The sequence below is a fragment of the Dermochelys coriacea genome, chromosome 13 (assembly GCF_009764565.3).
Source record: "Dermochelys coriacea isolate rDerCor1 chromosome 13, rDerCor1.pri.v4, whole genome shotgun sequence".
In the NCBI taxonomy this organism is placed as follows: domain Eukaryota; kingdom Metazoa; phylum Chordata; order Testudines; family Dermochelyidae; genus Dermochelys; species Dermochelys coriacea.
Window position 1 is genome coordinate 21,631,201 of NC_050080.1, and position 24,057 is coordinate 21,655,257.

Sequence of the window (24,057 nt, forward strand, 5' to 3'; positions counted from 1 at the left end):
TTCGGCAGAAACAATCTGTAAAGGAAGAGGTCGAGTTAGAGGAGTAGAATGCACTGTGCGCAAAAGCTGAATTGATACAAAAGGTCTACCAGGCCACTCTGAAAGGAGCAGACACATGCTCTGGTTTCCTTTCAGGGCCACAAATCAGAGAAAAGGACTATGGTTTTAAATTAAGCTCTGTAGCGTGTCCTCAGCGTGCAAATCAGACTTTGCTGAGGGGAAAATGACATGTTGCAAGAAAGATATTCTAGGGACTTTTTTGGCCTAGAAAGCCAGCTCATGACCTCGGCACGTGATTGGTTGGCTAGGAGGCAGAAAGTTAGCTGAGAGGTGGCAGATTTTGTTCTATCCAAGTGAAGAACGGTGCTTGTGTCTCAGTCAGCCTGTCCTCAAGGTGGAAGATTTCTTTTTAAAACCAGAGGACTCATGACAAGACAGAGTGGTTTCAGACCCAGCCACACTAGCACTCCGTAGGCAGTGGAAAGTGGACTCCCCTTCAGTGGAATTTGCTACACCACAATTAGAAGCAAATGATGATACACCCACAAGCAAAGGAAAAAAAGTGATTTCTAGCTCCGTCTTTAATCGAAAGGAGACTGAAAGTTACCTTGGTTTGCAGATTCAGCATGGATTTCTCAAAAGTCTTTGGTGGCGCCCTCTGGTGGTTACACAAAATAGCAACAGCTCTATTGGCACGGTTATAGGAAAGGATCTTTGCTGGGATGTTATCATCCGCTGAAAAAGTCGAAAAATAGGTGAAAATTCTGAGAGGCTGAGCAGCCACGGACATGCGCCGTTGCTTTTACTGATTCATATTCACTAATGAGGCTAAGTTAGTCTGAATTCATCTCTAGTATGCCAGCCTCATTTAAATCCCAAACCCAAATTTTATTCTGGGACCAAGGAATTAAAGATGCCATTTGCTTCTCTTTGTGCACCACAGTCATGAGTAATTTCAGCAGAGAAGAGCAAATCATAGTCAACATGGAGAGGGACAGCATATCTTGCACTCAGAACAGAGTAAGTCAGGATTGTTCTTGATATTACATAATCTTGGGCCTGACACTTAACTGTGCTAAGCCGCCATTCCCCCATCTGTAGAAAGGACGGTATCTCCTTGCCTTAGAAGGAGGGTTGGCTCACCCATGTGTTGTGCAGCATTTGGATGGATGGCGTTACAAAAATGGCCAAGTACTAATGTTGGCCTGCACGTCTGAAGGGGGGATTTTCCAGGACACAGCCACTCTCCCTCTCTTCCGACCTCAAAGGGTCACTTCTAGAATTTTAAGTTTCATAAGATAAGACACCCATCAAGACACACCTGGAGATGATGGTATGAATGCACCAAGATGGCTGTAGGCCAAGTCTGCATCACCCCAGTCCTGGGGTCACTGGCCCATCCCCAGTGCAAGCCAGTAGCCACAGGGCTGTTTTGGCAGCTGTGGATTGGTTAGAGGCTGCAGATCCCTCAACAAACTCATGTCAGCCATGCCTCTTATGTTGGGGGCTGCAAGGGGAGTAGCATAGATCTAGAATAGCCAACCCTATGCCACCTGGCATTTTAAGGAAATCCCTAGGAAGCTGGTAAAGTCCTCTTTGAGGTTGCCTTGTGCCACTAGAGTGGGACAATACAGCCTTGTGAGGGACCAGAACATACTTTCCCAATAATCTAAAAGCTTCAAGGGAGGTCAAACTTTGGACCTTAAGCCAAAGGAGGGGAGAGTTTTTGGGGAAAATCCTAAGCCATGTTTCATCCTAAATAACTTGTCCATTCCCTTCCTAGGGTTTTGGGCCTCGTTATCCAGCAAGACCATTTTGTACTCACTGAGGCACCCCAGGGATCCAGCCCAAGGCATCACCACCACACAAATCATCACCACAAATGAGGCTAGGTGGTCCCAGACAATAGCACTTACGGGTAGTGAGTTCTTTTAGCTGCTGCTGTAGCGTAATGGAGGCATTGTAAGTACGGAATACCTTGGCTGTCAGGCCCTCCATAAGGTCTTGAAGATGTTTATTTAAGATACTGGTCTAAGGGAGCAGAAAGAGTTTGAGGTTTCAGTCACTCCAGCATTAGGACTAGAATCTTTCTGAATATTTGCATCCTTGCTAGATTCACAGACTTGCCATTGGACCAGAGGTTTAACTGTGAATTTCTAGGTACAAAACACTATGATCCAGGCAAGGAGAATATGTAACCCATGTCTGGAACTTTGCTGTCTTCCTTAGGCCAATAAAGGAATAATGGAATATGTGGTAGCTTCAACTATTGACAAAGTGAACAAGGGGCTGGGGCCGAACTGGGCTGTAGATCTGCATTGATGGAGACTAGGGAGGAGGAAGAACTAGCATCTGATGTGACCACTTGAATTAATGGCAAAGCAATTCTTCTTCCTTCACTGTTATACTTTTGGCCCCAATACGTGGGGGTGGGTCTGTCTCACCTCAGTAAAGGCACTCAGCTCCTTCACAGTGTTCAAGTTGATCTGAATGCGTGTGCGCGCGTGTGCATGTGTTGGTGGGGGGGTGGACAGCAAGGCTATCACCTCACACATCCCACGCCTCCTCCCCATGCTTAGGCTGCTGTTGCATAGCAACAAGCCCTTAGTCGGAGCAAGCCAGTCTGCTTAAAGACTAAGATTTTAGACCAGTCACGTAAATGTGCATATTCCTATGGAGACAGATGGCCATTGCCTCTGTGCCAGTCTCTGCCAGGCCCACTGGAAAGAGACAGATGAAATCAAGCCCTCTGTGGCAATACGATTTGCTATTGGCTGGCCAAAACAACAGAGCCGTCATACTACGTTCGTCTAACAGCATAGTAAGAATCACTAGGGTTAGAGTAAGGAGCTCTGAAGTAGTGTTGTTGCTTACATTGAGTCTGTCAAAGAGGTCATCCTCAGGCTGCTTGTTCTCCATGAACAGCTGTAGATTCTTAAAAACCTATAAGAAAGGAGAAGGGGAAAAAATATTTCACAACGCAAAGCAAGGAGACTAGATGGCCGTGGGGTTTGGGAATGGGATAGAGAGCCTTTTGCTTCTGGGTTCCCAGTTCAATGAAGCCTGAAGGTCATTGCCTTCTAAAGGCTACCTGGTGGTCCATGTGAGAAGAGTTGGATCCCATTCCAAGTGATAGGTGTCCACATCCCAAGTCACCACTTGAGCTTGTGCTAATAGTCTCCACCCTGGCAGCGGAAGAACCAAGGAAAGAACGGCCCATCTCACACCTCTGAGGTGATTCCTCTAGGTCAGAGCTGAGGGAGACTCTGCTACCGCCACTTTTCCCTGACAGAACAAGGTTACTCTCAGAGCATCCTTGCTAGCCAAAGTGCACCCTGATCCTTCTCCCATTGGGCAGAGTTGCCATCTCAGGCCCAAACCAGTGACGTAAACTGCCTTGGCAGCCCCGATACAGCCACATCCCTTTGTTGCATTTGATGTTTCATATAACTACACCACAAGCAGTTACACTCAAAAACAATCACGGCTTCCTAGATTATGCAGACAGACCATGAATCCCTGCTCTACATGGCTCTGAAATCACTTGAAAATTCAACTTCCAGGCTTTTTAGCCACACATTTTGATAACAAGACATCTAATATTCAGAGATTTCTATTTCCATAATAATCAATTCCCCCATTGCGAACTCCTAAAGAACACACGCCAAGGACTAATGCCAATGAATTTAGTAACAGAAAAATAGATTTTTCTTTCTTAACCCCTGTGACCCCCTCATTTCTATAATAGCAGTAGTTTGAAAAAAAAAAGTCAACATTTACTGCTCTTCGCCATTCAATTTGTCACAGCATTACAAACACTGTATTTTACACTCTATGCTATAAGTATAATTAGTGGGCCAGATTCCTATCTTACACCAGAGTAAATACAGCGTAAATAACTCCCTGGATTTTGTTTAACGCCTCTGCTTATATTAAATGGATGGAGATTTATTTTGGAGCCATCCAAGTAACAACAGAGATAGAACTGGTGGACTGAATATAAACAAAGCAAATAAATATTGCATGGAACAGAAAGGTCTCAGTCAGCAGGTATGTACTTTGTACAATAGTTCTTGGTCAGGCATACTTCAGTGAAGCTACTCCACTGATTTACACCAGAGTACCTGAGAACAGGGCCTAGCCCACTTAAGGCAAACATTCAGACGTGAGCTTCAAGAAAAGCAATCCCTTGTATGATATCCAGGCACATGTCCATGATACTGGAGGCATAACTACAAGTTTGCTTACTGCTACACTAACAATGCAATGTAACAATGCAGCCCGGTACTGGCCACCCTGTGCCCTTCATGCTTCTGGGGGAGGTTTGGCTTTTGCACGTGTGGATACGACTGTGTCCCAAAGACGTCTACCACCGAGAAAAAAGCAGGATGCTAAGGCTGCAGACTAGCAACCCATCCACATAATGGCTTTAAAAATAACCATTGCTGGTCACATAGGTATGGCATGGACTAAATGGCCACCAGCTCAGAGCGTGGAGACCTTAGAAAAGGAGAAACTTCAATAAAGGCCTCACAGTATGGTTACTTCACATCAGAACCAGGCAGGTGGCAGGCTTACTCCTCCAAAGCACCCACAGAAAGGGAAGATAAGCTATCTTATTTTCTGCCTTCACATTTGGATAAAAAACGATGTACAGGAACTGCCACTTCTGGAGATTTTCCACCAGCCAGTTCCTCCTTTCCTTTTAACACTGCCCGGGGACGAGAATGGGAAACATCTCACCCTCTTCTCAACGGGGACTTTGTTGTAGTATCGGATGGAGTCTTTACCAAGGAAGTCAAATTCAACCATGTATTCCTGGCCATCCAACTCCGGATGCAAATTAATGTGTTCCACTCGGAGGGAGCAGCAGCCAACGGTGTCCGCTGTCTCCCCTTCTTCCTTCTCGTTACCAGCTCTCAGGGCAAGCTACAAATTGAACAAGAGAAGGGGAGGTGGGCAAATGGAATCAAAATAAGAGGTTTAGCATTTCAAACTGCTCTGGTAATTTATGGATTGTGGGTCCTCTAGGAGTCGTCTGCCCAGTAACCAGGGTTTCCGATTTAGCAGGGTACCGTGTGTGCCTGATCCTTGAACAGAAGGGGAGCACGGACAGTCAGAGAAGCTAAAAACAGGTAACTCTCAAAAGGAGAGGTTTGAAACTTAGATTACTGGCGTTAAAATATAAATAGTTGGAGACACAATGAAGTGTAATGGAAGTTATATGCCTGGAACCAAAAGAAAGAGAGAGAAGACCTCAAAAGATACATCAAAATCAGGGTAAATAAAAAGTTGATTATATTTTAAACTGGATTTTTTTACATAAATTAAAAAACAAAAAAAACCTGTTTAAAATTAAATTTGACATTATGACAACCTATGGTAAGCTATGGTAATAGTAAAATTTTTTAAATAAAAAAGAAAGTTTGTGCCTTAGTTACTTTTGGTTTCATTTTAGCTAGCAGTTGCAGAGAGAACATGCATTAATGTTCTTCATTTGCACTAGTTTATTCAAAGGTGAGAGACACTGACAGAGCTGACCAAACAGGAAAGCTTTTCCTCTTCCAATCTAGGCATACAAACCTGGTGGAAGAGGATGAAGTCTATTAATGCTAAAGACATGGGGCCAGATTTTCAAAGATATTTAGACACTTTAGGATGTAGACAGGTTCCCAGTGGGATATTAAGAGCAAATAAGCAGGTTTAAAAATAAGAATCTGCATAAGTGTAGATTGAGTTATATGATTGCTTAAATAAATGTATATAGATATAGCGTACCCTCCTGGTTGCCAAAAGTACCAGCACATTTAGAGGCTACAAATAATTGCAAACAAACGTGTTTTAATGTTACCTACCAAGGAGAATGAACCTTTCTTTAGGAAAATAACTAAAAAGTACACATGCAAAACAAGATTAAAAGCAATTATTTACGAAGTTTCCTGCTTGCTAATTTAAATCATGACTAAAATTATTGTAATTTAATTCAATCCACACTGATCAAAATGAGTAATTAACTGGTCACAGAAGCCACACAGCAGTGTTATCACTATTTGGGACACAGTTTTAAATACAATTGTGTAAACATGGTGACGGACTACAGTTTTCTTAAGTGTGGCAAGAAGAAATAGCACAGTTCACGTCAGAGTCGTGAGCTTCACATAACTCAGTGGTAATAAAAAGCGGAGCATTCCAGTAGGAGTCAGAAACCACTGGAAGCCAAGGGCCATACACCCACCTGCAGAGCTCCCACTGATCCAACTGGGGGACTCTGGAATTAACCTAATTGTGACTTTTGTCTGAACAAAACAATATTGCCCATGTGAGCAGGTTCAGTATGGCAATAGCCAGGTTCAGTATGGCAATTTATTGATCTGGATTTCCAGTTAATTGGGAGGAAGTGGAGACCAGAGTCACTCCAGGAGGAGACCTCTGGGTACTCTGAGGACTGGACTTCTAATAGAATAACCAGTGGTTTCTCTCGAAGCCCTTCAACTCCCTTATTTAAATTTGTGCAGTCTATGAGCGTTTCTATCAGAATTTTATTTGGGCTTAGGGACAGGTGCCCAACAGCCCAGCATTTTTATTCAGAATGAGGCAGGAAGAGGAAACTGCCAGAAATCAACTCTTACTTTATCAATGAAGTACAGTGCCACAGCTCTCTGTCGCACTTTCATCTCTTTGGACTTCCAGTCTTCTCGATATTGATTCCGTATCTTATCCACACACTTCTTCAACCTCCGAGCCGTCTCATATTTCTGCCAGTCCTTCTCACCCTGCAGAGACAGTCACAAGAAAGTCACAGGTTTCAGAGTAGCAGCCGTGTTAGTCTGTATTCTCAAAAAGAAAAGGAGTACTTGTGGCACCTTAGAGACTAACAAATTTATTAGAGCATAAGCTTTCGTGAGCTACAGCTCACTTCATCGGATGCATCGGATGTAGCTCACGAAAGCTTATGCTCTAATAAATTTGTTAGTCTCTAAGGTGCCACAAGTACTCCTTTTCTTTTTACAAGAAAGTCAGCACACCTGCAAGTGAGCAGCAGAAGCAGAGAGAGTTCCTACTCAAACCTATGTGCACAAAATCACTGGGAATTCATTGCTCAAAGTTCTGCCTGAACTAAGTTCACATGCAGTTGCACATAGTTCAGTAGCCATGACATCAAGTGCCTGCACAGAAGTCAGAAATCAGATGAGAGAGGTACTTGGTCTTCCAGAACCCCTCAATGTACAAAGGTACCCCCTACTCTATTAAGGAGATTGCTATTTTCTTAGCGGTCCCCTTCTCACAATTAGAGACCCACTCAGTAAAGCCATAAAGACAGCAGAATGAACTCATTTAAAAAAAGATGTGAATAGCACATTAGATATGTGTGATGATACGGTTACTATAGGTCATCAGAAATGATGTCCCACCATACACTCAAGACAAGACTCTTATTTCGCTCCAGGGAGCCACAGAGTAAGTGTAGTGGCTCTCTTAAAAACAGGCAATTTTCCTGCTGAGAAGGCCAAAAATCTGTTCTACTAAAAAAGGAAATCCAATTACCTTCAAAATCTCATCATTTGTTTTACATGATTTGACAATCACCAGTTATCCGTGCTCACAGCGGGGTTTGTTCTTCTCAGAACACCACCTCCTCCTCCATCTTGCAGTGAAGTAATATAGCTGGATTTATGCCTTTTCAATTGACTGACACCCAGCACATGGTTAGGAATTCACTGCATGATCAGGCAGGAGACACTGGGGCCAAACTTAGAGACAAAATTGGCAGAAATTTTCTTTTAAGTTTACTCCAGAGCATGAAAGGCTCCCAACTAGGACGAGAACATCCTTTCATCCAGAAATCTGAAAGTACTTCATACGTATTATTCCACACCCCTACATAATAGCTATTACCCCCTATTTGGCAGATGGGGAAAACTAAGGCAAAGTCACTTGCCCAGTATCACATAGCGAGTCAATGGTAGAGTAAGAAAAAAAAGTCAGTCTTGCCTCCCTATCCACTGCCTTAACCACTAGATAGCCACACTGCCCCCCTTAAGAGAGTTGGTTAAGATGCAGCATGGCCAAGCAACCTTCCAGATAAAACATTACCTTGATTCTAGAGCTGGGGTTCAACATGATGTATTTAATAGATCCTTGGATGTTTTCTGTCCATGACACCAACCAGGTCACCTTGTTATCATGCCGGACCTCCTTCCATTTGTGACCTGGAGGAGGTGGGGGAACTTTGGAATCCCTGCATAAGGTAACAAAAACAGCAAGAGGAAAGAAGTGGTCTTAATAGACCCCAGGTGACAAAATATAGATGACCAGCAAAGATTAAAGTGTTGATGGACAGCAAAAATTAAACAAGTCTCTCTCCCCACTCTAGTCTGGGCAACTGCATTTCTGTAGCGGGATAGTAAGATGAATCAAAATGAAAGTCAAAGATCAAGAGACACAGTCATGTTTACGCTTCATACGGAATTGTTCCTTTTTGTTAATTATTGTGATAACTAGCATTGTTGGGAAGCTCATTGCTTTGATTTGGGGATGTTTCTGCAGCTTCACTTGTCTACATGGAGAAGGAGAAGTCTGAAGACCCTACACATTGGTCTGTTGCCTCTTAGGAAACAAGAAAAAGTCAAGTGGGAGATCCATACATAAAATAAATACCCTTTGGCCCCAAGGGAACAGAATGTAACAGGAGCTGCCCTGCACTGTAACAGCAGATGCTGGTGTTGATCAACAATGATGTGTGTGGACAGAGCTCTGTGTCCAACTTATGTAAAGAATGCCTTGTAGACAACTGATGCTTTCATTATACTTCTCACCCTTCTAAACACCTAAAATGACCAAGAAACCCAACACAAGAACTTTTGAATGCTTATATGCCATGTCAAGTTACATATACGATAAAAAAAAGTTATCCTAACTAGTAAGCAAAGCAAGGTGCAAAGCATCCCATGCTCACTTGCTGCAATTAATGATGATGTCTTCTGGCATGATCCGTCTCTTCAGCATGCCCATTTTGGGATGGTTGCCACGCCCTCTGAAGAGACCTGGGGGTTCAATCTTGAAGTTGGCGATCCTCTCCTTGTGGTTATCCATGATACAAAAGCCATATTCTTTTAGTAACCGCTCATTCTCCTCTTTGATTTTCTAGGAAGACACAAAGCAAGGGGATTGCACTGCACCCAAAGACACCAAGTAGCTCAGTGACAGAATGAAGCAAAATTCATTTATTATCTGTATTACAGTAGCACCTACAGGCCCCAATCCGGACTGGGGCTCCATTGTACTAGGTGCTGTACAAACACTGAATAAAAGGCAGTCTTTGCCCAGAACAGCATACAATCTAAATGGTGAGACAAACAGAAATAAAAAAGTCAGGAACTAATAGCGAAGGCTACAATTTTGTCACAGATGTAACTGAATTCATGACTTCCAGAGACCTCAGTGACTTCAGACTGTGGAGACTGGGAGCTGCAGGGTCCCCCCACTACCCCTGGGGTAGGGGACCCTGAAACTCCAAGCTGGAACCCCCACAGCTACCCAGCCACCACAGGAGGCAGTGTGGGGACTCTGCAGCTCCCCATTTTGTCAAGGGTATTTTCAGTAAAAGTCAAGGACAGGTCACGGGCTTCCGTGAATTTTCTTTATTGACCCTGCAGGACCTGTCCGTGACTTTTACTAAAAATATCCAAGACAAAAATCTTAGCCTTACTAATAGGCTAATGTAATACATGCAACATGTACAATTTTTTCTAAATTTGTAATTACAATTCACTTGTCTCTGACCCATTTCCCCAAACCAACTGCCTCTCCATTCCCCTTGCCCATGTGCCACAAACATCAAGTTTAAGGACTTTTGACCCACTGCATTTAACATCATGTTGTTTAAAGAAACAAGCTTCTCACTTTGAGACCTAACAACACAAGGTTGAAAGGTATGAAGAAATCAATGCACCCTTAAATGAAGTTGCACCAACTGAGAAGTGGACAAAAAAAAGCCCCTTCTACTCTATTAGTTATGTGGGGTGGGTTGTGTGTCAACCAATATTTATCAAATAAAAGGCTGAAAGCCAGAAAAGCCAGGCACATGTTCTCTTCCATATTGGGAACCTTTGAATCCTGACACCATGGGGTTCAACTGTATTGGGAAAAGCATCCCCCATCCAATTAGAGGAGCTCTGAACCTCACCACCTAGGACAGTTAAACTAGAATTACATTACCCAAGGCACTAAATGGAACCAGATTTAGATCTTGTGATAAGTTTCTAGTTCTTACTAAAGTGGGTATCTAGGGGTTGTGTGGGAGTGAAGGGAAGACATGCAGATACTCCTTGGGAAAAAACCCCTCTTTATCCTAGTAACACTATGATGCTGAAGGAGAAAGGGCCAGAAATGTTTTATCATCAGAAAGAGAACTGCAGTAGGTGGAGGTTTCTTACTAAACACTGCTCTCAACATATTACCTATGCAGACATGTTAGAAGAACGTAAGTGACACAAGGAATCTCAAGGATGTTACTAGGAAACGAGCCGCTGGCCTCTTAGTCATCACATTAAGATCAGCAGAGAGACAGACTTTTAGCTAGAAGTGCAATACTTCTGCCAATCCACGCTGGGTGGGAAAGGTTCTAGCAAATCCCTTCAGTGTGAGAGGAGTGACAGACTGTGCATAGATGATATGGCCAGAGGAACGAATAAAGGATTATGATAAAGAGACACCTAAATGGCTAGAACAGTCTTCTACAATTCCCTAGAGTACCTGTTTCTCTTCCTTGGACATCTGTTTCCTAGCTTCTGACTGAGCTTTGAAATACTGGCTCATCTGGGAGAAGTCACACTTGTTGAGATTGGTGATGGTACTCTTTTCTTCTGAGGTCATTTCCTGGGAGGATGAAAGTAGAACTTGAAACCTTCTTATAGTTAGAATAAGGATATGTAATTGCCCCTCCCAGCCCCTAAAAAGGTACCAAAGGGCAGGTGCTCCTAATAAACACAGCTTCTGCCTGTCTATCAAAGAGCTGTCAACTTCTAGTAAGTACTCAACCTAGTCAGGGAGAATGAGAAAAGGATGAAGAGGGTATATGTGGCACACACAACATTAAGACGGTCTGATCTTTGCAAGCACAGAGTGTATATTATATTACACAGCAACCTTTCAAACCATTTAGCCATTCAAGGGTTGACGACGTTACTGGGGGAAGGAGAGGCCGCCTAGGTAACCTGGGCCAGCTGCCTGAATATGCCTATTCTCTTGGCATGCTTATACTGGTTGGGGTGGTGAAGCTCCTACTTTGCAAGACTCAGAAAGGGGCTAGCCTCTGATGCAAAGGTAGTGATGGCTCTTCAATTCCACAGTTTCAGTGGGGCAAAGATTCAAAATTCCAAAGCCAGAAGGGGCCATTGTGATTGTCTATTCTGACCTCCTGTATAAAACATAGGCCACAGAACTTCTCCAAATAATTCCTAGAGCAGAGCTTCTAGAAAAAAACATCCAATCTTGATTTTAAAATTGTCAATGATGAAGAATCCACCACAACCTTCGGTAAGTTGTTCCAACGATTAGTTACTTTCATTATTAAAAACATGTGCCTTATTCCCAGCCTGAATTTGTCTAGCTACAACTTCCAGCTATTGGATTGTGTTATATCTTTCTCTGCTAGTCAGAAGAGGCAGTGCTGATTTTACATTTTCTTCCAGGTCATCGATAAAAACGTCATGATCAGCTCAGCCATACCCACTATGTCACATCACATGCAAGTATGACTTGCAAAAGGTCAACCCTTGTTCGTTTAAGAAATATTTACAGGGAGGCTCTTCTTGGAAAACTACAGCGTAAACAGGAACTTTCAGTGCTAACATCTGAGCCAGCCCTTTGGTCTCTGCCTCGCACTAGCATTTTGTGCACCAAGTCAGAGTAGCCCCATTTCTCTCTCTAACACTCAGGAGAAAATGGCCATGTAGGCTGTCATCCCAGTCCAGGGATCCATACCTTTCTCCAGTCTTTAAAAAAGTTTTTCCTGAAGATATCCTTTGTAGTGTACTCATGATCAAGCATTTTTGCAAAGAATGTAGCAACTTCTTCTGCTTTGGGGCTCAGCTTCATTACTTTACCTATGAGAGAGGAGGTTTAAAAAAAGGTCAGCTGAAGATGTTCATCCCCTAAACCATTCTGCTTTTGCACTGTGATGTTTCAAGAGATCCAGGAACCCTTCCATGCAACGGTGGACTGCTGTGGACATACAATACACAGCCAGATTAGCCACCCTATGGAAGTATACGGTTTGTCCTAGTATTTCAGTGAGGTTTTGTTCAGTGTGCCGTATGGCACCACAAACTAGTGTCCCTTGACACTAAGTATGGGATGCAAAGGGAGTAGAGAAGAATGATCAGACTATTGAGGCCTAAAATTTGACTTGCATTAAAATAGTTACAATATGATTTATGATATAGATGTTATAATATGATAATATAGCTTTTATTCAATTCCATCTTCTGCCTCTCAGCATCTTTACTAAGCCAGGAGACAACGAATCATTTAGCATTCCTATTCCCCTCACACACTGTTTAAAACATGTCAACTTCCTGTCTATGAATAGGCAGCTATTTCTAGCCAAGAACAAAGGCAAATCTCTGCCAAAGCACACGCCAGTGACACCCACAAGTAGGGTAGTAAGTGATGCCAAACACTCATCTCCCCTTGCACAGGAAGGTAAGTATTTGCGAACTCTACCAACCAATGGAATAAGAGATTCAGGTATCATGGGAATACACTCCAGTGTCTCCAACTCCTCATACTCAAAATAGAGTCACATTTAGTTCTTTCAGTGATCAGTGAGGTCACATTTCAGCTTGGCTGCAGGATCACAATAGAGCCTTTCCTCAAAATGAAATCACTGTGAAGAAGAGATCTTTTGGGAGTGAGGAATAAGAAACTGCTGAACATTCAAGGTCTACCTTTTCTACTGAGCATGCCTCTTCAGTCCCAGATCTCATTGTTGACATCACATTCTGCTCCAGCGCTCTCTGAGAAATATTTTGAATGCATCTCATGGATACAGCTAATAGTGAGGAATATTTTAAATCCCAATTGCTTGTTGAAGAGTCAGCACCAGTGATTTTTTAATTGACTCTTACCTCACAAAAGTCACTGCCAGAACTGCTACTGTTAACAGTTTAACAAACTACTGGGGAAGTAAAATGTAGTCCTCTTGATTCACCAAGTGAAAGATATACATTATATGCAAAAATTAAAGTGAGGGAACTATCTGCCCAACCTAAAGAACTTAAGTCAACAAAACATAGCAAAGGAAGGCTCACTTAGGCCAAAGATGATTGAATACTTCACACCAGAAACTAAGATACCAACAGGATTGCTGTTAGTTTAATTGGAACAAACATACACAGTTTGTGTACTTATAGCGGGAACCAGCAAAACAGAGGGTTGTAAAGGAAAAAGGGTTAAGGCTGCTAAACCAGTTGAAAAAGATGCCAGTGATCAGCTGGTAAGATGTTTTGGGGGTTAAATCCCATTAAAATTGCTCAAAAGTTGCCTACAGTTGGCACAGAGTAACTACTGGCCTCGGTTGTTATTTCGTAAACAGAACTGCAGAAACAGACTTGCTTGGATTGAATTTCATCCCTCACTTTCCCTTCTTTCAAAGGCTTGAGCAGTCTTCCTGTGATGGGACTACAACTTCAGTACTATGGAATTTATCAAGAGCCCTGAATGTTAGTAACTCAGCTGAAAAAACAAGAGCAACTAACAGGCTACTTTGGCGTCCACAGCTCCTTTACAGGAGTCTGGTGCTGCAAATGAGGCAGTAATATGGACACCCTGTCAGATGGAAGCCGGCATTCTGCTGCAAAAGCAGGACTGGTCCTGGGATGGACTCCTCTACTCAGAGGAAGCTGGCAGGTGGTTGACCAAATGTGGAGTACTGATGGCTAGAAGTTATTCTGGGGTAATCTCTGAATTGGACAATGTCTCCGGAGCACAGACAGTAGGATGCTGAGCAAATCTCTCACAATAGCTTGTGTGTGAATTCAACACCTCATTTTCCTAGAGATAGTCTTTGGGATGGCTTGGACATTTGTTTGAACGTGTTACAGATTAAAAAGAATCTCACCACTTCTCATTTTAAAACTTCCACAATGTTTCATGGGAACAGCCCACTGCTTCTGAAGCAATTTTACAGACAGATGCCACTTGAGTGGATGAAAATTGCATTTTTCACTCTAAAGTACCTGTCACTTAATCCAATCCCTGGTTAATATGATCCTCCATTTAATATGATCATACCTGCAGGAACCAAATCATCATTTATATTAAAATAAATTCTGCCTTTTATTCTGATCACTTCAGGCAGGTGTTATAGGAAAAATTAATTGGGTATAGAAAGCTGCAATTTAATTAATAATAATTTTGAAAAAAAAGAGACCCCAACACTGGATGAGAAGGATGAGGGCCCAAGGAAGACCAGCAATAATGAAAAATAACTACAACATGGTGCCTTGGTCAAACGTTGTCACTAACGGTGTAAAGCATTATCACATGCTACATGAGCTGTGACACGTACCCTTGTGATCACAGTGAAAATAAATGCAATTGCTTATTTCAATCCAAATAGGTTCTAACAGAGGTTTCCTTGTTTCTATAAAGTTTATTCCTCTTTTTATGATCCCTGGAATTTGCTTATACAGTAAATAATTAGACTGGACCACCACCTCACCCATCATTTCGCAAGAGAACCGTCACCTCCTATTCAGGATGCCACCGTCTATCCCAGTAAGCGTGAACCCTTAACAACTTACCATCATAGTAGAACTTGACATTTTCAGGCAGAGGTTCATATGGTGGAGCAAACACAGGACCTTTGTGCTCTAGGAATTTCCATTTAATGCCTTCAGGATAGCGCTCTTCCTCCCACCTTTAAAGAGACCAACAAGCTGATACAAACTCACCCTCTAGCCATCATTTCAGTGTCTTCATGTGAGGGTGGCATATAAAAACAGTAAGCAATCAATGCGTTGCATTTCAGAGTTCACAGTGAGCAGTACACAAGCAAAACCTAGGACACCAACTGCCATCTTTTTGAAAAGCACGGAACACGCTCTAGACATAAATTAATGTTCTGGGCTACATTCACACTGCTGTTATGCCAGAGTTATATTCAACTGAGTTGCAGTACGGATGAGACTAGCCCATCATGTTCTTCACCAAACAAATGCATGTATGTATACTTAGGAAAGGAAAGGACTGAATGCCAGGTATAGTGCAGGCTTCTTTATAGCAAACTTGTCAGTTTAACGAAGCCCTCATCTAACTTCCAGTCCAAGATCTCTCCAGAACAAATATGGACAACAGCAGCAAATTATGTGATCACTTTCTGATATGGACAGATGTTCCAGTAAGGATAGAGATGACAAAGAGAAATTGATTTTCACTTATGACCTAAGCAAACTCAGGTGTTTGGAGAAGAAATATTAATTAATTAATCCCCTCTGTCTCCTCGAGCTCATTTCCTTTTTTTTTTTTTTTGCATAATAAAGAGAACATGTTCTCTAAGGCAAGCACAAAACAAAGGATAAGGACAAAGGTGCCCTAAGGCTCCGACTGCAATAATTAATTAGGTCCCATAATAACCATGAGGTAGGTATTACTATTTTCCAGCTGAAAAAATTGAGGCCGAAAGGTTTAGAGACTTTTCTGGTGTTAATCAATGGCCAATGGCACAACCAATAACAAATTGAAGAGCCCCAAGTCCTGGCTTCCCAGTCTTTTGCTCAAACTGCCACACCACATTCCTTCCATACATCTGCACTGATTTTTTTTTTTATAGTGGCAATAAAGTAATTGTTACATACCACTGGGACAGGATCTCCTGTTGAGAAAATAGTCTATTTCACCTTAGCATTTATGCAGCAGGGGGACACTATTATCCTGTCACAGCTTTCGATCTCTTAATCACCCAGCCAACTTGCTGGACAAACAATGCCACGTTTCTCCATGCTGCTCCCGATTCCTGTATCCCCAGCATCCTAGCCAGTTTCACGCTGGAGTGAGTCATCAGCTGGGAGAAGACACACATGTACTGGCAGCAACACAGGAAATGTTGTACACAAATAAGTGCTGGTTGCTGCAGCCCTAATTAGATAACAGAATCACTGTATGAGAGACAGGTAGCATATAAATATATAAGGCAGCTTCTCTCTGAGGGAGCCCTAAGTGCTTATTAGCCTATATCCATATAGTGCAACAGGGTCACGCCAGATGGCTATAGGAGAGTAATAGAAGACAGATATATTAGCCCCAGGCTAAGTAGGTCCCTTTTCCCTGGGTAAGGTAACAGGAAGGTTCCAGAACAATCAGGAACCTTCTGGAGACAATTAAGACAGGCTGATTAGAACACCTGCAGCCAACCAAGAAGCTGCTAAAATCAATTAAGGCAGGCTAATCAGGGCACCTGGGTTTTAGAAAAAGGAGCTCACTGCAGTTTGTGGTGTGTGTGAGAGAGAAGCTGGGAGCAAGAGGCACTTACGAGCTGAGAGCGAGAACGCATACTGTTGGAGGACTGAGGAGTACAAGCATCCTCAGACACCAGGAGGAAGGTCCTATGGCGAGGATAAAGAAGGTGTTGGGAGGAGGCCATGGGAAAGTAGCCCAGGGAGTTGTAGCTGTTGCACAGCTGTTCTAGGAGGCACTCTAAACAGCTGCATACCACAGGGCCCTGGGCTGGAACCCGGAATAGAGGGCAGACCCGGGTTCTCCCCAAACCTCCCAACTCCTGCTCAGACACAGGAAGAGAGTTGTCCTGGACTGTGGGTTCATGAAAATGGCCAAACTAAGGGCTGCTGTGAAGCTCCAAGCTAAGCAAATCCGCCAATAAGCGCAAGACCCACCAAGGTAGAGGAGGAACTTTGTCACAATAGGCACGGCTGAAATGCAGCCACAGCCAGAGAGGAGACCAGAAATCAACTGGGACATAGCACACTACTATGCTAGAATGATACTGTTTTTAGCCAAAGCACCTTGACCCATCTTTACTTTTACAAGATGTGCAGTGAGATCCTCAGTGTCCAAGGAGAGCAGACAGAACCTCAATTGTTATAAGCCTCAGAGTAAAAACACCAACAAACCGAGGGCTTCCTTTCATGACATCGCAGTTTGGACTACATGGGTGTGAACTTCAGGGTAGACAAAAGTGCTACATTGTAACTGCCCCACATGTATGCTGCTGGCACGAACTAAAAGGTAAATTTTAGTTCATGCCAATTTAGCCCTCTAGGGCTATGTTAATGTGAACTAGGTACCTCTTCGTTTGAGCCAGTAGTCTCCACATGGGGCAGTTACAGTGCAGCCCTTTGGTGAGCACTGCAATTCACACCCTAGGTAGTCCGCAGTGCTATGCAATGGAGACATGCCTATCTTTCACACATCTCGATGTATCCAGTTTGCAAGAATGAAGGCTGAGCTGATCACTTTGAGATCCGAACCTGTAGTACTAGGCGATTTCTAACCTGAAGTTTCCACCACTCAAAAGTCCTCTCCAGCACGGAGAAAAAGTTGACTCCTGCATAGTGGCTATTTGGTGGTGAAGAGGGAAGGAGATCATCTGCCATTATTAAGGCTACGATTCGGTCACGGATGTTTTTAGTAAAAACATGGACAGGTCTCAGGCAATAAACAAAAATTCACGGCCTCTGACCTGTACCTGTGATTAAATCTTAAGGGGGACCATGGCTGCTGTGGCACGCTGCCTGGAGACTGCTGCCCAGGCTGCCGGAGCAGCGACTGGTCTGGCTGTCCCCAGAGCCGCTCCAGCAGCAGCTGGTGTGGCTGTATCCCCCGGGTCACTTCAGCAGCGGCCGGTATGGCTGTCCCCCGAGCCACCTGAGCAGCCGGCCCCAGAGCCAGCTGCTTGGGCAGCCCTGGGGTAGGCCAAACTGGCCCCTGCATAAATCATGGAGGTCATAGAAAGTCACAGAATCCCTAACTTCTGCTACCTCTGTGACCGACACGGAGCCCTAGCCGTTATTGTTGCAATACTTTAGAATAGATTTACTACTATTCCTTTTAATGTTTGTTTGCCTCACTAGCCCCCTCACCAACACTGCTCCTGACATTCCCTTGCAGAGATTTTGTACCTCTGAAGTCATCCTACTCTCTAGTGATGTTGAGGTTAGATTCATTGTTCTGTGGGGGCACTTCTCCGGTTTGGAAGTTGAGCTGACTGCAAAGTGGTTGTGCCTTCGAATAGGCTGTTCCATGCTAGAGGACTTCAGACTGTAATTCTGTGCTCTAGAATCAAATGCATGTTAAAGAGTGTGCTTCCTCTGACTAAGTGTAACTCAAAGACAGCAGCAAGACTATTCAATCCACATTCCAATTAGGGATGCATTAGAGTGGACAGACATTGCTCTTGAAGCAGGGGCGTGCAACTAATGGATAGAGCACTGGACTGGGACCCAGGAGCCTGGGTTCTATTTGCAGCTCTGCCACTAACCGTGTAACCTTGGGCAAGTCATTTCACCTCTGCCTCAGCTTTCCTGGCTGTAAAATGGTGATGCCAATCACATAATCACTAGGATTAAGATGCTCAAGAAGGCAAGCACTAGAGAAAACAACACAAAGAATTTAGATCTTCAGAAAACTGACTGGCATAGAACATAAAATCCCTTGAAGAGCTGAGTCTGGAGTGCTACAAGATGGAGATGAACCCCATTTCACAAAAGACATGCTATAAAAAGCTGCAGACGGACTAAGCAAACACCAGCAGAAGGACATTCTTACTAACTGCCGGGTTTTGCACTTTCAAATACAGCTTCGCTCAGCGGTCAGCACAATTTGCAGAGCTCTGGCACAGCTAACTGGAATTATGCTGCCAAGACAGGCAAGGAGAAAGTTCTGTGGCCTTCCAATAAAGGCTTGCTGACCATACTGATTATGATATAAAAGGGGGAAATTAACTAGTAGAATACAGAGACAAAAACCAGGAAGGTTTGCTTGAGATAAAGCCAGAAGAGAGGCTTGTTAGGGCAAGAGACCATTTCTGGATCACCAGTTCTTTATGTACTAATGGTTACATTAAAACTGAAATAGATGAAAGCCAGAGATCCAGAAAAAGGTCAGGAAGCTAGGAGAAAATTCAGAGAAGAGCACCAGCATGTTATGGAGGGGCTGAAATGACAGACTTAGGATGAAAGAGTAAAACCTAAACATACAAGGTCATTTGGTGGTCAGGGTTGCATTTGAAATCATGACAATTAGAGTCAAATATTTGAAAGCTGTAAACACTCTGAGGAAGAAGAGTTATTTTAGGGTGTTGCAAGGCATGATGAGGTGAAACTGAGCAATGCCAGGTGAATATTAAGAGGGGTTTCCCAACAAGGAGGTCTAATAAAACAGCACAATAACCCCCACAAAGGGAAGAGGTAGATGGAAGCTCCGAAGCTGAGTCACTCAAAGGTCTTACAAACAGAGTGTTGAGATGACAGGAGTCTGGAAAAATATTTGCATTTGAAGCCAAGCTGTATTAAACTGTAGGGAATGATGAGGGCCAGTCCTCCAATACATGAATATTCGTTACCCTACACATACTCTGGGGGACAACACTGGATTGTATTTGAGATGCCAGTACAAAACCACTCGTAAAGAAAAATTCATCCGCTGAGTCATCATGATGACAAAGTTCTTCAAGGGGAGAGTAACACAGGTGCCTCTCATATCCTACGGCCAGATAATTTTCTTCCTCTTGCACTCAAACTGGAGAATCCTCATTTATTTGTAGTTCTATATTTTTAAATGCCAATGTCAGTGAAAGTTGAACTTCAGTCACTCCAGTTGCGTTACGTTTTGGATTCTGCACAGGGGAAAAATGCTTCCCATTCAAACTGTATTTCCAGATTGGACAGATTAAATCTTAAATGCTTTTAAAAACTCAAACAGAATGTGTTGATCAGCTTTCATTCATGTGTTCTTTAGGTAATATCCCTTTTGTGAAGGGAGATGGTTGCACAGCTGAGATCAGACTGTAATAAACGGGGGTGAAAGCCAAAATTATTTAACTGTATCCTAGTTTAAGGAGTTCCCAGGATCAAGTTTGCCTTTGAAGTGATACAGTTCTTAGTCTCCAATTAATACACCTGCACATAACCAAAAAACCTAAATCATCAGTAAACAGAGGAGCTTTCATATTGCCTCATGATGGAGGAGCTTTCATACTGCCTAGTGTCCGATCACTATGGGTAGCCTCTGTTTTACAGCAGGGAAAAGAATGGATCCATCAGCTTCTGGATCACTTGCTCCAGGATAGAAGGAAACTAGTTCATTTTAAGGCACTCAGAAAAGCTGAAAAATGACTATCGTAGAACTTAAAGTTCAAATTTTTGTAATGTAAAGAATTAATATTCTGAAATGAGATTTTAAAAAATGTTATTGAAAACTAAACCACACATTCAGAACACAAACCGTGATATGTGACAACAGTAAAAGATAGTGGATCTGCAGGTCCATGTTTATTTAATCTCTAGTCAGAGCACGATATAATGGATTTGAGGGTAAGCAGAGAATGACAAAAGGTTAATTTATCACAGAGATTTTACCATTTCCACTTTTGCTCTTCCTCTTTCTTCTGCTTCTTTTTCTTGTTGTCTCCTTCAGGGACTTTCTTATCTTTGCTCTTAGTTTTCTTGGCTTTGTTGTCCTACAAAGGGAGGACGAGGAGAAAAGGCAGAAGGATTATTAGAACACATTTATTCAACAAGATATTTTTTAAAATAGAAAGACTCTTACTTAGACCAGGTCTACATTAGAAAATTTGCAGGTATAGCAATGTCGGATAGGGGTGTGAATTTCTGTGACATTTCTGTGCTGGCGACAGCCCTAGTGTATACATAGTTATACTGGCATAAAAGAGTGATTTTTGCCGATATAGCTTATTTTGCACATAAACCCTACCAGCCCAAAGCACTTTTCTGCTGGCAAGTTGCATCTACACTAGGGTTTTCTCTGCCGGTACAGCTATTTCAGCATAGCTTTTAAGTGTAGACTACACCTTCAAGAGCTAAGCACACCAATTGGGACTGCTCACTCAAAAAATACATTTCACCAGCATCCCTCTGCCAGCAGACTGGGATCCTGGAGCACTGTTCCTGCCCAGCAAGTAGCTGAAATCTCGTCATCTTAGTAGCTTCTATTTCCTTTCCAAACAGAGCAGGACCTCAGGGCTGATCTATAATGGCTTTTAAAGAGCACTTGGCAGCTGCTTTGACACTGTTACAGCTAAACCATGTACCAACTTCTTTGCCTTTGAGCTGCATCACATCATCTGTGCCAATACCAAAAGTTAATAAAGCTCCTTTTTGCATTGATAAATGCATCTGTATGGAAGGAGGGGCGTGCTACATGGATTAGTCTGGGAGCACTAGAGTTGATCTACACTTACAATTTAAGTCAACATAGTTGTGGTGTTCAGGGGTGTGAAAGAATCTGCCCCCCAGGGGCACCATCGCTATGCCGACATAATCGCCGGGAAGACACAGCTAGGTCAATGGAAGAATACTTCTGTTGACCTAGCTACTGTTACTCTGGGAGGTGAAGTTCCTACAGCGATGGGAAAAAACCTTACGTCACTCTAGGCTGTATGTACACCTCAGGATTATACCAGCATGGTCCCATAGTGTAGACATGACCTTAGAAAATTATCTTCTTGAATGAGTCTTAAAAATCACCTGTTTATTTCAGGGTAGAAACACTCCTTAAATTCCTATTTGGGCTAATAGGACATCGGACAGATTAGCTTCATTGTTCTACAAAATACCGACAAGCACTCCATTCTTAAATCCAGAAACAACTACTTTTGTCTCACAATTTACCTCTTCCTCCTCCTGTTTCCTCTTCTTTGATTTCTTGATATCTTCTGTTTTGATTTTTTTGGGTTTATACTCATCACTGTAAGAGACACGGACCAGTTAACAAAAAAAATCACTTTGTTTCCTGGTATGCATGTACATATAAGCATGAAGGCTACATGTGCAAATTCACAAACACCTCTGGGATGGACACTCATGCTCATTCTCCCCATCCTCCCAAACTTACAGTGGGGTCCCCACTAAGTTTTTCCAAAAGAAAGAAGAGCACTTATTTGCTGGAATGGATTCAGAAGCTCTGCCCCTCACCATACAGCCAACAGACCCCTAAAATGATCTTTACAAATCTGAAACTGTGATGTGAACAATCCTCTGAACGTGCAAAGATTTAGCGAACTTCACTAACTCCAAGTGAGCCAATTCCCAGGTATTAGTGACCACCCAGTGAGAAGAATACCAGATAAAGACTGGAACACTTTACAAGAGATTTTTTTGGGAAAAAAGCCCATCTCACTCATTTTTCCTTGTCACTGCTAACAATCCAGATGTCACATCATTCCAATCAGCTCACTTCTTGCGTACCAGTTAGTTCAACAATGCCACGATAGTGTTAGTGGGGTCATAATCCTTCCATAACAGACACTGGACTGGAAGGTCACAAACTTATCAAGCAGAAGGCAGTGGCTGACTATATAGAAGAAAATTTCTAACGTCACGTCCATCTCTCTTTTGGAAATTGATAAATACTATGCAGCAACAGAAAAAAATGGGACTGTGGTAATAGTCATTTACTAAGTATGGAAGCATGACTGCGCTCCTTAACTCACTAACAGCCATAAGCAATGGCAGTGATTTACTCAGATGGGTCACAAGATACAGCTGTGCTTTGCAAAAAGCCCATTTTACTGTGGGACATCACATGGCCTGTAAGTCTTAGGTGTGCGTTTTGATTAAATCATTGGGATAACTCACAACATAGACCCCTTAAAAAGGAGAATCCATGCCAAGCAGCACAGGCAAAATTAGGGCCGACAAAGCTTTTTTTCTCCTGTGCAGTCATTTCACCGCACAGCAGAAATTACTGCAGCCACTTAGTGAACGATTATGCCCCTCTTACTCAGATTTACATTCTTAATATCCATGTCTCTTTTCTCTGCTTGCCTTCTGATTTTGTATTCACTAGTTTTGCAACGCTTAACAGCGTCTTTTCCTCCTCGAGACATTCCACACCGAGGGATACTTTTGCAAAAGGGCTGCATGGGTACCATACCAAAAATACACTTAGATCATTCGTCGATCTTAAGCATAGCAAATCTATCTTCCAGAAAAAAAAAAAAAAAAAATATAGACCTAGATCCCCAGTCCCACATCCAACTTGTTCATTCTGAAAGGCCCAAAACCCCTCTAAACCATTCTCTTCACACTGGCACAGTACACAAGTTACTTACTCGTCCTCCTCCCGAGGTCTCTTTAGGGGTTTGGAGTCCTCCTTGGGAGATGCATAATAGCCATCATCATCAGGTTCATCTTTAATACACGGCGGACTAAGGAAAAAGGCAGAGGATTGTTTGTTTAAATACAGAACACTTAGTCAAATAGTTTTTTGAAAACAGAACCGATTCAATGTAAGAAGTGAACTATAAAGAGATACTGCCGGCTGGTCTTAGAGTGCAGAGTTCTGTATTTCTCTTAGCACCTGCACCAGTGTAGGGTGCTACACCCCTTATACTGTCTGGGAGTATGCAATTTCCCCCACAATTGCTGACACTATCCAAAAGACCTAAAGCAGTGCAAGGAATGCAGCAATGTTTTACGTGTTAAGGTCAGGGTTCTAGGTTACTCTGAGGCTTATATTTTAAGTAAACACAGTGCGGCTTCCAAAAATTTACAAATGTATTGTTTAAAAACTACTGAAGTCTATGCATTTATGCTGCAAAACAGGGACATCATCAAGTAACAGAAGTCCAGAGTCTTTGATAAAAATGGTATCTCAAATGAAAACACTTTGATTTTAAAAACAGTATTTGCAAATGGAACCTTGCACCATTACACTAATTTGTGAGAACTAGATATGAAACAGATGATCAACAAAAAGTTACACTGATTAGCCTATTTTCAATATCTAAGCTGCAAGAATGCAACATGTGCATGCTCTCCCCACACTCTCAAACAGACAGCATAAATATTACATTAG

At 42.7% G+C, this 24,057-nt stretch overlaps 1 protein-coding gene across 2 annotated transcripts in view; it reads right to left on the reverse strand.

Moving 5' to 3' along the window:
* The window catches only part of TOP1 (DNA topoisomerase I), an 80,014-nt gene that overhangs the window by 5,223 nt on the left and 50,734 nt on the right, over positions 1-24,057 (reverse strand). For both annotated transcript variants that reach the window (XM_038369806.2, XM_043495674.1), the window contains exons 6-18: positions 23,312-23,407; positions 21,870-21,945; positions 20,598-20,698; positions 14,808-14,923; positions 11,986-12,107; positions 10,756-10,878; positions 8,957-9,144; positions 8,095-8,239; positions 6,630-6,773; positions 4,744-4,929; positions 2,875-2,943; positions 1,917-2,031; positions 608-735 (exon numbers count right to left, since the gene is read on the reverse strand). In XM_038369806.2, the coding sequence (XP_038225734.1) occupies positions 608-735; positions 1,917-2,031; positions 2,875-2,943; positions 4,744-4,929; positions 6,630-6,773; positions 8,095-8,239; positions 8,957-9,144; positions 10,756-10,878; positions 11,986-12,107; positions 14,808-14,923; positions 20,598-20,698; positions 21,870-21,945; positions 23,312-23,407 (1,609 nt within the window). The remainder of the gene's footprint in view (positions 1-607; positions 736-1,916; positions 2,032-2,874; positions 2,944-4,743; positions 4,930-6,629; positions 6,774-8,094; positions 8,240-8,956; positions 9,145-10,755; positions 10,879-11,985; positions 12,108-14,807; positions 14,924-20,597; positions 20,699-21,869; positions 21,946-23,311; positions 23,408-24,057) is intronic.